The sequence below is a fragment of the Pseudorca crassidens genome, chromosome 20 (genome assembly GCF_039906515.1).
Source record: "Pseudorca crassidens isolate mPseCra1 chromosome 20, mPseCra1.hap1, whole genome shotgun sequence".
Classification (NCBI taxonomy): Eukaryota; Metazoa; Chordata; class Mammalia; order Artiodactyla; family Delphinidae; genus Pseudorca; species Pseudorca crassidens.
This window is the reverse complement of record NC_090315.1, coordinates 12,089,619-12,106,677: the sequence shown is the minus strand read 5'-3', so window position 1 is coordinate 12,106,677 and position 17,059 is coordinate 12,089,619. Positions and strand designations below refer to the sequence as shown.

At 40.0% G+C, this 17,059-nt stretch overlaps 1 protein-coding gene across 13 annotated transcripts in view; it reads left to right on the top strand.

Moving 5' to 3' along the window:
* The window catches only part of LOC137214349 (zinc finger protein 227), a 119,841-nt gene that overhangs the window by 76,149 nt on the left and 26,633 nt on the right, over nt 1–17,059 (top strand). For 5 of the 13 annotated variants that reach the window (XM_067717970.1, XM_067717934.1, XM_067717935.1 and 2 more), the window contains one exon: nt 16,201–16,262. In XM_067717970.1, the coding sequence (XP_067574071.1) occupies nt 16,201–16,262 (62 nt within the window). Of the gene's footprint in view, nt 1–1,511; nt 3,392–9,748; nt 10,241–10,558; nt 10,723–13,473; nt 16,263–17,059 lie in introns of those variants that run through there. The other 8 variants (XM_067717939.1, XM_067717941.1, XM_067717940.1 and 5 more) reach the window with 8 other exon arrangements.

Here is a 17,059-nt window from a genome sequence, read left to right as displayed (position 1 = left end):
TAGGATTTGGGGAGCAGAGCTATGTCATCCTCTGCATGTGACATTACTCCTTCTGTGAAAGCAGCTTCTGGCTTTATTGGTCCCTAGTGAAAACTAAATACATGGCCATGAGTCAGAAAGTTATGCAGTGAAGTCATAAATTTGGGCATACCAGCAGCACTTCATCATCTAGTGGAAGTGATACGTATGAGACTGGGCTCAGAGTCACAAGTGAGTTGCACAAGCAAGTGGCTCAAATTCCCAGAGCTCCAGTTCCTTCTACAGCGACTCCCATCTCACAGCCCATGCCTGTGACCTCATGAGGAGTTCTGTGTGATCAGTTGAATGAGGAGGAAGATTTGGGTGCTGTTCTCCAAAGGAGACTCCCCAACCCTGCTGGGAATTTGATTACATGAGACCGCTCCCATCATGGAAGGGACAGCACTTTCTTTTCAGTGGAAAAACCAGTTGCTGTAGATATGGAACTGCCTTTCCTCTTCCAGCGCTTCTGATAAAAGTACCATCTGTGGACCTTACAGAATGCTTTATTCTCTGTCATTGTATTCCATCCATCATTGCTTGTGACCCGGGAAGTCATTTTACAAAAAACGAATTGTGGCAATTGGGCTTGTGTTCACAGAATTCACCGATCTCGTACCATACTTCCGCTTAGATACGCCTGCATTCTCAGAATTCCGACAAGCTCTGATTTCTCCTTCCACATTTGTGTATGGTCTAATTCCTATTTTAAAATTCCCTTATCTCTAAAATCATAGTGACGTGGCTTTCCTAAGTGAACCCTGACTGGTATTGAACCCTGTAGAGTAAATGCCTGACATTAAGCTTTTGATTGCCAAGACATCCATTTAAAAAGACATCTATTTTTTTCTGTTTTTTAATTGAAGTATAGTTGATATACAATGTTGTGTTAGTTTCTGGTGTACAGCAAGGTTATTCAGTTATATATATCATTTTTCATATTCTTTTCCATTATAGTTTATTACAAGGTAAATATAGTTCCCTGTGCTATAAAGTAGGACCTTATTTATTTCTTTTATATATGGTAGTTTGTTAATCCCAAACTCTTTAATTTATCCCTCCCCCCCTTTCCCCTTTGGTAACTGTAAGTTTGTTCTCTGTGTCTGTTTCTGTTTTTTAAATAGGTTCATTTGTATCATTTTTTTAGAGACCACATATAAGTGATATCTTGTGATATTTGTCTTTCTCTTTTTGACTTACTCCACTTAATATGATAATCTGTATGTCCATCCATGTTGCTGCAAATGGCATTATTTCGTTCTTTTTTATGGCTGAGTAGTATTCCATTGTGTATATGTGTGTGTGTGTGTGTGTGTGTATATATATATATATATATATCACATCTTTTTTTTTTTTTTTTTTTGTGGTACGCGGACCTCTTACTGTTGTGGCCTCTCCCGTTGCAGAGCACAGGCTCCAGACGCGCAGGCTCAGCAGCCATGGCTCATGGGCCCAGCCGCTCCGCGGCACGTGGGATCCTCCCGGACCGGGACACAAACCCGTGTCCCCTGCATCGGCAGGCAGACTCCCAACCACTGCGCCACCAGGGAAGCCCTATCACATCTTTTTTATCCATTCATCTGTTGATGGACATTTAGATTGCTTCCATGTCTTGGCTACTGTAAATAGTGCTGTGAACGATGGGGTGCATGTATCTTTTTGAATTAGAGTTTTCTCTGATATATGCCCAGGAGTGGGATTGCTGGATTGTATGGTAACTCTATTTTTAGGTTTTTTAAGGGACCTCCATACTGTTTTACACAGTGGCTGCACCAATGTACATTCCCACCAACAGTGTAGGAGAGTTGCCCTTTCCTCCACACCCTCTCCAACATTTATTATTTGTAGACTTTTTGATGATGGCCATTCTGACCGGTGTGAGGTGATACCTCATTGTAGTTTTGATTTGCATTTCTCTAATAATTAGTGATGTTGAGCATCTTTTCATGGGCCTATTGGCCATCTGTATGTCTTCTTTGGAGAAGTGTCTATTTAGGTCTTCTGCCTATGCTTTGATTGGGTTGTTTTGGTTTTTTTTTTTCTTTTTCTTTTTTTTTTGTTATTGAGTTGTATGAGCTGTTTGTATATTTTTGAAATTAAGCCCTTTTCGGTTGCATTATTTGCAGATATTTTCTCCCAGTCTGTAGGTTGTCTTTTCATTTTGTTTATGGTTTCCTCTTCTGTGCAAAAGCTTATAAGGTTGATTAAGGTCCCATTTGTTTATTTTTTTCTTTTATTTCTATTGCCTTGGGGGACTGACCTAAGAGAATATTACTACGATTTATGAAAAGACATCCATTTTGTATAAACATATTGCCGCTGTATGACACAGCTGCTAGCAAAGCAACCAGATAAGGATAACCACAAGTGGATAACCACTAGGCCACCCACACCCATGAAGTTCCCATTTCAGAAGCCCCTGGCAATCTAGATACCTGACCACTTGAGAGAACCTGCCTCCACTCTCCCACACCTTAATTCTCACTCTTATGTTTCACAATAATGACTGAACCTGCGTGAAACCCCACACACCCCACCCCTGAAGCCTAATAAAGGCAGGGCCCCAGGGCCGAGCTCTCTCTACCAAGTAGGAATTCTGAGAATCCAGGCATATCCAGCTACCGAAGTGGAACTTTTAACGGGAACATGGTATAAGATCAGTGACTTCTGCATGCCCAAAGGCTACAGAGCAAGGTAGAAAGTAGAGAGTATCTGTGAGTAATAGATCTTGTTTTTCAAAGTTCTCTAATGTTTTTTTAAATTTATTTATTTTATTTATTTTATTTTTGGCTGCATTGGGTCTTTGTTGCTGTGCATGGGCTTTCTCTAGCTGCGGCGAGCGGGGCTACTCTTTGTTGCAATGCGCAGGCTTCTCATCGCGGTGGCTTCTCTTGTTGTGGAGCACAGGCTCTAGGCACATGGGCTTCAGTAGTTGTGGCTCGCAGGCTCAGTAGTTGTGGCGCACGGGTTTAGTTGCTCCGTGGCACGTGGGATATTCCTGGACCAGGGTTCAAACCCGTGTTTCCTGCATTGGCAGGAGGATTCTTCACCACTGCACCACCAGGGAAGCCCAATGATTTCCCTAATGGTTTTTTGCTGAAGTGTGTCTTGTGATAATAATAAGAACCATAAAGGCTGGCCCAGCCACAACACTGGCCCCAGTGGGGGAAATGTCTGTGGGGCTCTGTGTGAGTAATTCGGAGCCCAGATGAGTGCCTCAGGCATTTGTAGCTAAGAGCATTACCATCAGTAGGCTGTGGCTTACAGGATCTTAGTTCCCCAACCAGGGATCAAACCCGGGCCCGCTGCAGAGGAAGCACAGAGTCCTAACCACTGGACTGCCAGGGAATGCTCCTGATTTTCATTCTTGGAGGTAAAAATTTCAACATTTTATCACTAGGTATTATGTGTAATTTTTGTGTAATTTTATTTTAGTTTTAAATGTGATCGTTTTAGGAATTTATAACCATTTCACATACATTTTCAAATTTATCATTATAATATTCCTCAAAATGTTCTGTTAAAATCTTTAGTGATGTTCCCTTTTTAACTTCTGAAATTGGTAATAATGCCATTTCTGTCTTCTTTTTCTTGATCACTGTTACTGGACTTTGTCAATTTTATTGTTTTAGTCACAGAATGTTCTTTTGGCCATTTTTTTAAAAAATCCACTTATTTTGTTTTCTATTTCATGAGTCTCATTTCCTTCCATATACTTACTGTATTTTTTTGTCATTTGTTTATTAAATTCCCGAGGGGGATGTTTTAATTTTCAGATTCAGCTTCTCTTCTGTTTTAGTATATGCTTTTAAAGTTCCACATTTCTTCCTAAATATGTATTGAAAACTCCCATTCTAACTGAGAATTTTGCTTTTCTCCTTGTGGTTCTGTCAATTTTGCTTTTTCAAGTTTGCTTTTACATTATGTGAAGCTGTTATTCATGATAATTTGAAACTTATTGTTTCTTTGTATATCTTATAATGCTTTTTTCTTCAAGGACTACTTTGTCCAATATTAATATGTTTTTAAATTATAGAAATAATTTGAAGCCTATGATGATGCTCTCTCCCCTAGAGAGTTTTCATTTGTTTCCTTTAGATGCTTGAAGATACTAACAAAAAAGCTTCACTCTAATCCAATTTCAAGTAATTGAGGTAATTTGGAGTTTGGTTTCAGTCTCCCCCAAAGGCGATCCATTACCCTTTTATCCTTATTCCTATAGGCAGCTCTTTAAGGTTTTACTACAGACTCCTCTTCTCCCTACCCTGACCTCCTCTCAAGCCCCTTGACCATGGCTAAAGTGATGCTTAGCTTTCAATAACAGAATGGGTAGGAGCCACCAAGAAAGACAGTAGCAGCGCCAAATTGGACAACTTTGCCACACTCCGCGCTGGCATTTCTTGTTGTAAGGCGTAAGGGGCAGCAATTGCGGTTTTTTTAATGGTGACACAGATGTATATTTTGATAACAGCAATTACAGGCTCAGTATTGTAAGGAGCATGGCAGGCCGCTGCCGGCTTGTAATACGGAGAGAACTGAATTAAAGCAATTTTATAACAACAACAACAAAAAATAGCTCTTAAAATTCCTCTAGCCTGAGTGTTTCAGGAACCCTCTACAACTCAACTCAGTGCCTAGAAGCTCAGGGTACTAGGAAGTACTTCCTCTTTAGAGGGCGGGACCGTGGCCGCAGTTTCTCTCGGGCATTCTGGGAGGTGTAGTCTGAGGTCCGTGCAGCCCAGAGCACTTCCGCTTCTGGACGGCAGGGCTAGGGAATTCTGGGAAGTGGTCAACGGGCTCCCTCTAGTGGGAAGGCGGCGCTTTCGCTGTAGGAGGGGTGGGCTGCTGCCCACCTTCCCCTCAGGTAAATGGGTCTACAATCCCCGGGGCCCCTCCAAGCCTGGGCTCTCCAAGCCTGGGCGGGGAGCCAGCGAGGCCCTGGCCCTCGTCCTCGGGGAGAGTAAGAGAAGCTGCTGCCGGCTACAGAGTATGGGATTGGGGGAAGTTTGTGTTCCCCACCGTTGAGCCTCCCGTGTGTTGGGGGCAGCCCAAGTCGCTCGTCGCCTGGTTTGAAGGTCTCCCGTCACTCCAACTGGCTTCCCTCTCCTACCAGTCAGCTCTGCCACTTCCTAGCGGTATAACATTATGTGAGTTACTTAATCTGTCTTGGTCTCATCCTCATCACTAGTGTCATTAATCATTTGTAAGTCCCTTATCATTTTATACAAATTAACTTCATTAAATGACCGCAACAGCCCTATGAGGTAGGTAAAGCTATTAGGCTTTTTTTCTTTTTTTTTTAACAGATAAGGAAACGGAGGTATTTTTGGGGGGAAATAAAGCACCCGCCTAACACACAAAGTCCTCTCTACACAGTGTCGAAAAGAAAGCAATCTTATTACTGAATAAGCATTTCCAGAGTACAGTGTTGTAGATAATCTGTGGAAATAGATTACAGAGGAAGAAATTTAACGCTATTTATACAGTCAAGCAATTACGTGCTAGTCTATTTTTGACGACTTGGTACATACATTCTCAAGGTTAACGGTATCTTATTTTCCTATAAGAGGAAGTGACTGCCCCCATTTACTGCAAATTCTTTGATAAATTCATCTTAAATTTACTTGGGAATGTTTTGTTAATTGACTTTCTCTGAAGGAATAATAAAATATATCTGATCTCCCCTGCTAGCAGATTTACAACTCACTGAAAGGCACCTTTGTTACACTCCCACAGTGACTGGGACGCTGGGTTATTTTCTAAGATGTTTACATTCTAAAGGGAAAAACCCCAGGACTTTGAAAAACGATTCTGGGTTGTAAACTTGGTAAGAGGATTCCTTAGCCTCTAACAAGATTTTCATGCATATGGAAAAGTTAAAGAAAGGATCCAAAAGCCCTGGGTTTTTTATGGAGTTGCTCTAAGAAAAAGGACAGGAAAAACAGACCCTTTGGACAAGGAAAAATTCTTTTTTTAAAAAAATTTACTCTTGTGAGTTTATCTTATTTGCCCAAGACTTAATAGCTAGTAAGAGGCAGAACTACCATTTGAACCTGAGGAGTTGAAGTCTCAAATCTGGGTTTTTAATATCTATGCTGTACTTTTGTACTTTAAAAAAAAAAAAATCATCAGAAATAGTCATGTGAATGGTTTAAAGAAGTCTTTTTTTCTATCAGGTTTGGAAGTGGTTTGGGGCTTTGTAATTTATATCCTCATTATAAAAGGAATGTATGCCCACTATAGAGAGATTAGGAAATACAGAACTGTAAAAAGGAGAGAAACGAAATTACCCATAATCTCAAGGTTTAGAGATAACACTGTTAAAATTTTTAATTCATTTTGCATTGGAGCTGTACTACTCATGGTATTTCTTCCTAAATTTTTATTAAGGAAAGGCCCAAACATACACAAAACAGAGAAAATAGTGTAATGAAACCTGCCCACCACCCCATCAGTCATCTGCAACCCTTGTCAAAGTTTTCCCTATCTAATTGTGTCCATTCCCCTTCACACACAAAATACTTTTGGGGAGATTGGGAGGAAGAGAAGATGGAATAATTTAAACTAAAAACAAACCCCAATCATGGAGTCACTAGAATTGAAAATGCATGAACATAAATTGATTATATATGAAGAGTAAAGGAAAGCAACTGTTAACTTCACGGTTTTCATTCCTGGCAGCCAGGAGGATGGTAGTTATGTAGGTAAGAAAGTTTAGGGACATAGAAACATTGAAAGTTGGAGAGGAATAATTATGAATTTGGTTTCTCTATTTTGCAGTTTGACTTGAAACAGTCCAGTCTTCTAAATCTTGGTTTCTGATCTGCTTCTGCCTTTGGCTGTGTGCTACTTTGTTTCAGGGAGAATGTCATATTCTTTAAAGTGTACTTAGCACCAAAGACTGGCAGGGAGAAATTCTTCAGTATTTGTGGCTGGTGTAGCTGTCCAACATCCTGAAACAGAGGCCTGCAGCTCAGTTAGATTTTATTCAAAATTCCTGAAATGGACTTAGGAAACAGTAAAGGAGAAAAATATAAACTTTAGTGATCCTTTATCTCACTTTCAATGGGTTGCAGTATCTACTAATTTCTTCCACAGCATTCAAAAGTTGATATACATTAATTATTGATAATATTTTAATGATCTAAAGAAAACTTATTTAGAAACCAACTGTCTCTAATTTATGTGTCCTGTGTTTATCACCTGAGAATATTTGCTAACTTGTTGTAGGTGGTCGTGAGCCAGGCAGAGTTTCCAGTGCTTTTACATGTATTTATTACATGTATCTTCCTCACATCAATCCTATTATTATTTCCATTTTACAAATGAAGAAGAAGGGACAGAGTTCACAGAGTAAGCGGCAGAACGAGTATTTTAACCTAGGCAGCCTGAGTCCAAGTCTGTGATCATGGTTATCATACGTGGTTTGTATTAGTCTGCAAGACAAGAACTCACAAGAAGTCTTACTGGAGCAGGGAATATTTAAGCTATGACCTAGAAGTGAAGAGAGCAGCAGTATATGACAAGAAGGAACAGCAGATACAAAAAAGCTTTTTGTAGGAGTACAAGCGATTCACCACAGCTGGACATGTAGTGTGGAAAGCAGATTTGAAGAGGGAAACAAGCATATGGAAGATTCCTGTTTGTGAGGCTGGCCAAAGTATTTGGACCTTCCCTTAAGGGCACTGGATAGACACGCATGTGAAAAGGATTGAATTTCCATGTTAGGCTACAGCTTTCTGGCATCAGGAAGGAGAAAAAATTGATTGAAGTTAAACATTCTGTTCATGTTGATTATAAAAGATGTGGTTATGGGCTTCCCTGGTGGCGCAGTGGTTGGGAGTCCGCCTGCCGTTGCTGGGGACACGGGTTCGTGCCCCGGTCCGGGAAGATCCCACATGCCGCGGAGCGGCTGCGCCCGTGAGCCATGGCCGCTGAGCCTGCGCATCCGGAGCCTGTGCTCTGCAACGGGAGAGGCCGCAACAGTGAGAGGCCCGCGTATCGCAGAAAAAAAAAAAAAAAAAAAAAGATGTGGTTAGTGTAATGGTTACCTCTCAGGCTGTGGTTGTCAAATGCCACATTTTGAAACCTGGCTCTAGTACTTACTAATTTAGTAACATGGGCAAATTACTTAACTCTCTCTGCCTCTGGCTCTGTTGTAAACTGTAAAATAGAGGAAATAATAGTATTTACCTAAAAAAAGTTGTGAAGATGAAGTGAGATCCCAGAGTCTAAAGAGTTGGGAGTAGTCCCTGGCACACACTAAGTGCTCCATAAGAGATAGCTGCTAAGAATAACAGAAAAAGGAATATATGTTCAGAAATGAGAAATGCAAAAATATATTGTCATGGATATATGGATAGTTTTAGGTATTCCTCTCTTCTCTCCAGTCTCATTTCTTTGAAACATCAATTCTGTCATACTGTTAATGGAAATAATCAACCTATAATAAGAATAGATGAGAGTTTTATTTGAGCCAAACTGAAGACTGTAGCTTGGGAGGCAGCCTCTCAGATGGCTCTGAGGAACTGTTCCAAAGAAGCATAGTTTTCAGCAGTTTTATATCTTGTCAGAACAAAGAACATCAAACATGACAGGAGTATATTCTTTCAAGGTTTCAAAAAAGACATTAGCACTCACATTACGAGTCAGCATGGCCTCAGCTCCAGGGAGCCTTATCATTGAAGGAAAGCTAGCATTGACATCCCAGAGAGGGAGGCATTTTTCTTTCTTCAAAACAGGCATTCTTTACTTCTGGACACTGCACACTTTTTATTTTTATTTTTTTAAAATAATATATTTTTATTATTTATTTATTTATTTATGGCTGCTTTGGGTCTTTGTTGCTGTGCGTGGGCTTTCTCTAGTTGCGGCGAGCGGGGGTTACTCTACGTTGCGGTGTGCGGGCTTCTTACTGCGGTGGCTTCTCTTGTTGCGGAGCACGGGCTCTAGGCACTCAGGCTTCAGTAGTTGTGGCGTGCGGGCTCAGTAGTTGTGGCTCGCGGGCTCTAGAGCACAGGCTCAGTAGTTGTGGCACACGGGCTTAGTTGCTCCGCGGCATGTGGGATCTTCCCAGACCAGGGCTCGAACCTATGTCCCCTGCATTGGCAGGTGGATTCTTAACCACTGGACCACCAGGGAAGTCCTGCACCCTTTTCCTTAATGGCTAAAGCAGATGTATGTTTACTAGGCCACAAAACAGGCTGTTTTAGTTAGCGTAAAGTGTAAAGTTAAATTACATAAAAGCCAGAATGACTTCCCCATACCTCAGTATGTGCAAATTTCTTCCATCAATATATTTGAACAAACAACAGTCTTTGTAGTGACTATTGTATAAACACCTAATTAACAACAACGTGCTTGTCTTTCAAGTTAAGAAACTCCCTGAGGATTGATTACAATGGCCCTGATTTGAGAAATTGATCACACAGTGCATGCTGAAGCTTGTCTTTTCACTCCATGTGGTGTTGTCCTCAGCAGCCAAGTTCTGAATTATTTGACTGTTCTGTTAACAATAGTGGAAATCGACAATACAATCTGCCCCTGGTGCATTTTTTGGGTCTTTCACTCATCTAAAAATCGCCTAAAACTGCATTTTAAGCCTATCATTTCCCTTCTCCCCCCCTTTTTTTCCTCTGGTAGAGGGGGTACAGTTCTATTACACTGATCTGTTTCTTTCAGTCTTTTAAGATTCTGACTCTTCAAATATTTATCATGTTTTGTTTGTCAGTAAGATAAAGCTAAGCTCTACCGGCGTCAGAGAACTGCTTCACACGAAGGGGATCCTGGAAGTCGTTGGCCGAGAACTCCCAAGAGTTTGGGGTTGTTTTGTTTTAAAGCTCCAACGGGGAGGACACGGCCCTTCCTCTTCTTGGCGCTCTGGGAAGTGTATTCCCCTGGACTCTATCCGGAAACGAGGGGCTGCGGCGTGTCTCCGGGGCTTCTGGGAAGTGTAGTTCCGAGCGCTGTGTAGTCAGAGGCACTTCCGCTCCGGGAAAGCGAGGCAGGCACCATTTTTTCGATCCGGGAGGTGAGTCGGCCCTGCACCCCCAAGACCCCTGCGAGCCTTTTCGGCCTGAGCGTGGGACTAGTCGCTACCTAGCCGGCTGTCTTAGGATGGAGAAGTCGCGGCCGCCGGCGGAGGCTGAGAGGTGGAGGTCGCAAGTGCGGCATCCTTCTGTTCTCCTCCCCCGCTTACCAAGCAGAGCTGCTACTTCTATCGGTACAATATATGGCGAGTTGTTGATTATCCGTGCGTCCTACTTTCCTCCTCTGGAAGACAGCGGGAGAGACGGTCACTACTGGGTAGGGTTGTGATTAGAATCGAGTGAGACCATACGTGTCAACAGCTTCGAACGCTGGTGTCACATAACGGGTTGACTCTCGCTGTTGACGCAGTTCATTTTCTCACGAGCGCCCTTTTGACTGGACGCCCAAGTGAAAGGAGAGAGCGAGGAGCGATGGCACGGTCCTTCTGTCAGACATCGGGAGACAGCCCTTCCCGAGCTTTTCCCGAGCTTTTACTGATCTCGTTTTTTAGGAAGCACCGAGTCACCCCGCGCTAGTGCCTGGGGACGTCCCGTGGCAGTGTATCCGGCAGACGGATACAGTCGTGCTCTTCCACCACATCCTTTTCTTCGCCAGTCCTGAATTCGGAAACGGGAGGAAGGACGGACCTCTTGGCCCCTCACAGCATAGCCCCAGGTACACACTACTGAAAGGTCTTTGTTGGTCCGTCATCTGTTTTCAGTTAATCTGGTTTCCTTCACTTAGTAAATTACCACTAGGAAAAAGATCAGTTGTCTGTTGACTACACCTGAGAATGTTTAATTGCTTGTTAATATGTACATGTGTTTTTCTACCATACGTACATGTGTTTTTAAAATATTTTTTAAAATGTTTTATTTACTTTAAAATATGTTTTAAAATATTTAAAAAAATTTATTGAAGTATAGTTGATGTACAGTGTTGTGTTAATTTCTGCTGTACAGCAGAGTGACTCAGTTATATTCTTTTTCATATTCGTTTTCATTATGTGTATCACAGGATATTGAATATAGTTTCCTGTGCTATACAGGAGGGCCTTGTTGTTTATCCATCCTATATATAATAGTTTGCCTCTGTTAATCCCAAACTCCCAATACTTCCCTCCCTCAGCCCCCTTCCCCTTGGCAACCACAAGTTATTCTCTATGTCTGTGAGTCTGTTTCTGTTTCGTAGATAAGTTCATGTGTGTCGTGTTTTAGATTTCACATATAAGTGATATGTATGGTATTTGTCTTTCTGTCTTCGCTTAGTATGATAATCTCTAGGTCCATCCATGTTGCTGCAAATGGCATTATTTCATTCTTTTTAATGGCTGAGTAATATTCCATTGTATGTATATATATATATATATATATATACACACACACACACACACACTACATCTTCTTTATCCATTCATTTGTCAGTGGACATTTAGGTTGTTTCCATAAGCTTGGCTATTGGAAATAGTGCTGTTACTAACACTGGGGTGCATGTATCTATTCGAATTATAGTTTTGTCTGGGTATATGCCCAGAAGTGGAATTGCTGGATCATATGGCAACTCTACTTTTAGTTTTTCGAGGAACCTGCATACTGTTTTCCATAGTGGCTGCACTAAATTACATTCCCCCCAACAATGTAAGAGGGTTCCCTCTTCTCCACACCCTCTCCAGCATTTATTACTTGTAGACTTTTTAATGATGGCCATTCTGACCAATGTGAGGTGGTACCTCATTGTAGTTTTGATTTGCATTTCTCTAATTAGCGACGATGAGCATCTTTTCACATGCCTGTTGGCCATCTGTATGTCTCCTTTGGAGAAATGTCTATTTGGGTCTTCCGCCTCTTTTTCGATTGGGTTGTTTGAGTTGTACGAGCTGTTTGTATATTTTGGAAATTAAGCCCTTATCAAGTCCTATCATTTGCAAATATTTTCTCCCATTCCATAGGTTCTTTTCATTTTGTTTATGGTTTCCCTTGCTATGCAAAAGCTTATAAACTTGATTAGGTCCCATTTGTTTATTTTTTTCTTTTATTTCTATTGCCTTGGGAGAGTGACCTAGGAAAACATTGATATGATTTATGTCAGGGAACGTTTTGCCTATGTTCTCTTTTAAAAGAGTTTTATGGTGTCTTGTCTTATATTTAAGTTTTTAATCCATTTTGAGTTTATTTTTGTGTATGGTGTGAGGTGTGTTCTAACTTCATTGATTTATGTAAAATATTTTTTAAATATTTATTTTTAAATCACTATGCTCTACATTTCTTCCTTTTATTCTCTTTTATTATTTTCAGTTCAGTTTATTCCTTTTATTTACCCTCAACTCATTTGAAAATTGTGTGGTCTTATGTTTTAACTTTTAAAAATGATATCTGCCTCAACAATCACTAGATTTAATCAGCATGTATTCTCATTCTGAAAAATATAGAGACTAAATAAAAATACACTTGATATTTGATGATGGCTCCCTCATACCACCTTTTTTTTTTTTTTCCACTGCAGGCTAGGTTATAGGTTTACTTTTTATTAAAACCACCCTCAAAATTTGTCATATCGTTCTAGGTTGTTTTTTCTTCTAACAAAGATATTACCAACATATTTACATGTTTCCTTACCATCAGTTCTTTTAGGATTCATTTCGTTATAAATTTTCTTTTTTTAAGCAGCTAAACGTCTTTCTTCCTCTCTCCTATAAATAACCATTTAGTTGAGCATAGAAATCAAGATTCACGATTTTTTTTCTTCATTTTGGAAATATTCATATATTTTAGATCTCCATTCTGCTTCCCTGTTTCTGTCAACCTAATTGTCATTTTTATTAGGTAAATTATACTTTCTGGGAGCTTTAAGGATTTTTGTTGTTTTTAGTTATTTATCCTTTGCCTTCCTGAGTTTCACTGTCATTTGTTTAGGAGTATATGTATTTTTATTTATACTGTTCAGAATTTCTATATGTGAACTCAGCAGTTATCTCTTGAAATAAAACCTCTCTGTAGTTGCTTCCATTCCCTTCTTACACTCCTATTAGACAAATGTTGGAGCCTCTCAATCTATCTTCCATGTTTCTTGATTTTTATTTTGCCTCTTTTTCTTTTCTATGTGTTTTTCTTTATCTCCATGCACATAGGATGAAAGGCTTTTACCAATAAGCCTTTTCTGGCCTCAGTGAAATAAATTGTCCGGAAATGATACTTTTTTAGAAAACTAATACAAGTGTGAGTAAAATATTATTAACTGGGCAACAAATTATTAAGTAAGGAGAAATTTTATGTCAGAATCAGGGCTTTCAGAAAATACAGGTGACTTTCATAGGAGAGCAGCCATATACAAAATCCAGATGCCTTTTAGGTCTCTTTTGTTGTTATTGTTAGAAAAGACGTTGGCAGATACAGTTTCTGATGCAAAGGATCATCTGCTTTTTTGCAGCTGCAAGAAAAAGGGACTCCTATATTTTTAGAACTTTCCATCTACTCCTTGAATCCTTGGAACAACTCTACGTGGTGGGTATGGTTTACGAGGAGTGGCCAGGTGCATATCCTATCCTCATTGTGTAGATGACTGAAGAGAGGCACAGAGAGGTTTTTTGTAATACCCCTACATTACATGGGTGCGTAGTATCTTTTCCAGGATTTAAACCTAGGACTTTGACTCCAGAACTCTTTGTTTTATTCTTTTCTTTTTCTTTTTTTTTTTTTTTTTGCGGTGCGCGGGCCTCTCACTGTTGTGGCCTCTCCCGTTGTGGAGCACAGGCTCCGGACGCGCAGGCTCAGCGGCCATGGCTCACGGGCCCAGCTGCTCCGCGGCATGTGGGATCTTCCCGGACCGGGTCACGAACCCGTGTCCCCTGCATCGGCAGGCGGACTCCCAACCACTGTGCCACCAAGGAAGCCCTTTTCTTTTTTTTTTAAACCCACATTGTTGTTACGTTGCGTTTCATTTCCTGCCACCCCCAGGATCAGAAATCTTTTTTTTCTTTAGGTTTTATTTTCATTATTATTCTTTTTTTTTATTGAAGTATAGGTAATTTACAATGTTGTGTTAGTTTTAAGTGTACAGTAAAGTGATTCAGTTTTTTATATATATTCTTTTTCAGATCCTTTTCCATCATAGGTTATTATAAAGTACTGGGTATAGTTGCCTGTGCTATACAGTAGGTCCTTGTTGTTTATCTGTTTCATATAGAGTAGTGTCTATATGTTAATCCCAAACTCCAAATTTATTCCCCCTTCCTCCTCCCTCCCTTTTCCCCACCCACTATCCCCTTTGATAACCATGTTTGTTTTCTGTGTCTGTGAGTCTATTTCTGTTTTGTAAATAAGTTCATTTGTATCATTGTTTTAGATTCCACATATAAGTGATATTATATGATATTTGTCTTTGTCTGGCTTACTTCGCTTAGTATGATAATCTCTAAGTCCATCCATGTTGCTGAACATGGCATTATTTCATTCATTTTAATAGCTGAGTAATATTCCATTCCATACCACAACTTCTTTATTCATTCATCTGTCAATGGACATTTAGGTTGCTTCCATGTCTTAGCTGTTGTAAATAGTTCTATGAACATTGGGGTGCATGTATCATTTTTTAAAAAATTTTTATTGGCGTATAGTTGCTTTACAATGTTAGTTTCTGCTGTACAGCAAAGTGAATCAGCCATACGTATACATATGTCCCCTCTTTTTTAGATTTCCTTCCCATTTAGGTCACCACAGGTCACTGAGTAGAGTTTCCTGTGCTGTACAGTAGGTTCTCATTAGTTATCTCTTTTATACATGATAGTGTATATGTGTCAATCTGAATCTCCCAATTCATCCCACCCCCTTCTTCCCCCCTTGGTATCCATAAGTTTGTTCTCAACGTGTGTCTCTATTTCTGATTTGCAAATAAGTTCATCTGTACCGTTTTTCTAGATTCCACATAGAAGTGATACTATACGATATTTGTTTTTCTCTTTCTGACTTACTTCACTCTGTATGACAGTCTGTAGATTTATCCACATCTCTGCCAATGGCACTATTTTATTCCTTTTTATGGTAGAGTAATATTCCATTGTATACATGTACCACATCTTGTTTATCCATTCCTATGTTGATGGACATTTTTTTTAATATTTATTTATTTATTTGCTTGCATGGGGTCTTAGTTGCAGCAGGCGGGCTCCTTAGTTGCGGCTCTAGGGCTCCTTAGTTGCGGCTTGCCGGCTCCTTAGTTGCAGCACACAGGCTCCTTAGTTGTGGCCTGCGAACTCTTAGTTGCGGCATGTGTGTGGGATCTAGTTCCCTGACCAGGGATCGAACCTGGGCCCCCTGCATTGGGAGCAGTCTTATCCACTGTGCCACCAGTGAAGTCCCATGTTTTATGTAATTTTTATTGGGCCGTTATTTCTTATTACAAAAATAACTTATGAGCATTGTGCATATGTCTTTTTGAATTAGAGTTTTCTCTGGATATATGCCCAGAAGGGAGATTGCTGGATCCTATGGTAGCTCTGTTTTTAGTTTTTTAAGGAACTTCCATACTGTTGTCCATAGTGGCTGTACCAATTTACATTGGCACCAACAGTGTAGGAGGGTTCCCTTTTCTCCACATTCTCTCCAGCATGTATTATTTGTAGACTTTAATGATGGCCATTCTGACTGATGTGAGGTGATACCTCATTGTAGTTTTGATTTGCATTTCTCTAATAATTAGCAGTGTTGAGCATCTCTTCATGTGCCTTTTGGCCATTTTGTATGTCTTCTTTGGAGATGCCTATTTAGGTCTTCTGCCCATTTTTTGATTGGGTTGTTTGCTTTTTTGATATTAAGCTGTATGAGCTGTTTGTATATTTTGGAAATTAGTCCCTTCAGTAGCATAATTTGCAAATATTTTCTCCCAGTCCATAGATCGTCTTCTCATTTTTTTTTATGGTAGGATCAGAAGTCTTTATGGTAGGGATACTGTGTTTGGTTGTGCTGCTTGTTCACTGTCCAGTGGCTGCTGGCTGACAGTCCTGCTAGTAGCTGCAGTCTACTCCAAGCTCTGCTTACCAAGCTGTATGTGAGCACCTCTGCCTGGGAGTACGAGTGCTCATGTGTAATTTCTGCAGAGATCCACATGGGCTCCTGACAGCCCTGGCCTGCATCTCATGGCTTCTTTGTCCTTCCCCAGTTATGCCTTCTCAGGAATCTGACCTTCCCCGGAAGGAGTGGGAGAAAATGACTGAGTTTCAGGTAAGTAAGGCATTGCTTTCTGACTCCTAAGGGATTTTATTTCTCAAAGATTGGACACACCTTTTTTCTCTTCCTTGGAAAGGTTAATGAACACGACACACCTTGCGTGCACGTTGTGTGCCAGACTGTGCGTTTTGTTTGGTTTATTTTATCATCTTTATTTCACAAAGCAATCTTTGAAAAATTGTGGAAACTTGGAATAGAGAAAGATAATTTACCCTACTACTCTGTTTACAAACTACCTCTTTTTGCTTTCTCATATTCCTTTTCCCTCAGGCATTCACAGCTATATATTTGTAATATTTGAATTGATGGGACATACTTATAAACATTAGATAAATGTTTAATATTTCTAATTCTCATCAAAATTAGTAAAATAAAGTAAGACCCAACTGGAATATGAATAAAAGAAGGAAAAGGAGCGTCACAATAATGGAAAGTAAATTTATGAAGAAAATAATTTAATAACTAAATGTGTACAAACGTTAATGAAAGCTTTCTATTTATTTATTTCACTTAGATTGTTGAAGATTTTCTTTTTTTTAAAAAAACGGAATTATGTCTTATTTGGCCAGTGTAGAGATTCAGGAACATTTGTACTCCCTCATATGAAAGGTGAATTGGGAAAACCTTTTGAGATGGAAATCTGCCATTATGCTTTCAAAAATTTTAAAGTGCAGTTGCTACTTCTTGGTTGAGATCTCTGTGAAAGGATCTTTACAGCAGATGATGATAAGTAAAAATCTGTAACTAATTGTGCTTTATTTGGATAGATTAAAGCTACATCATCAGTTCTA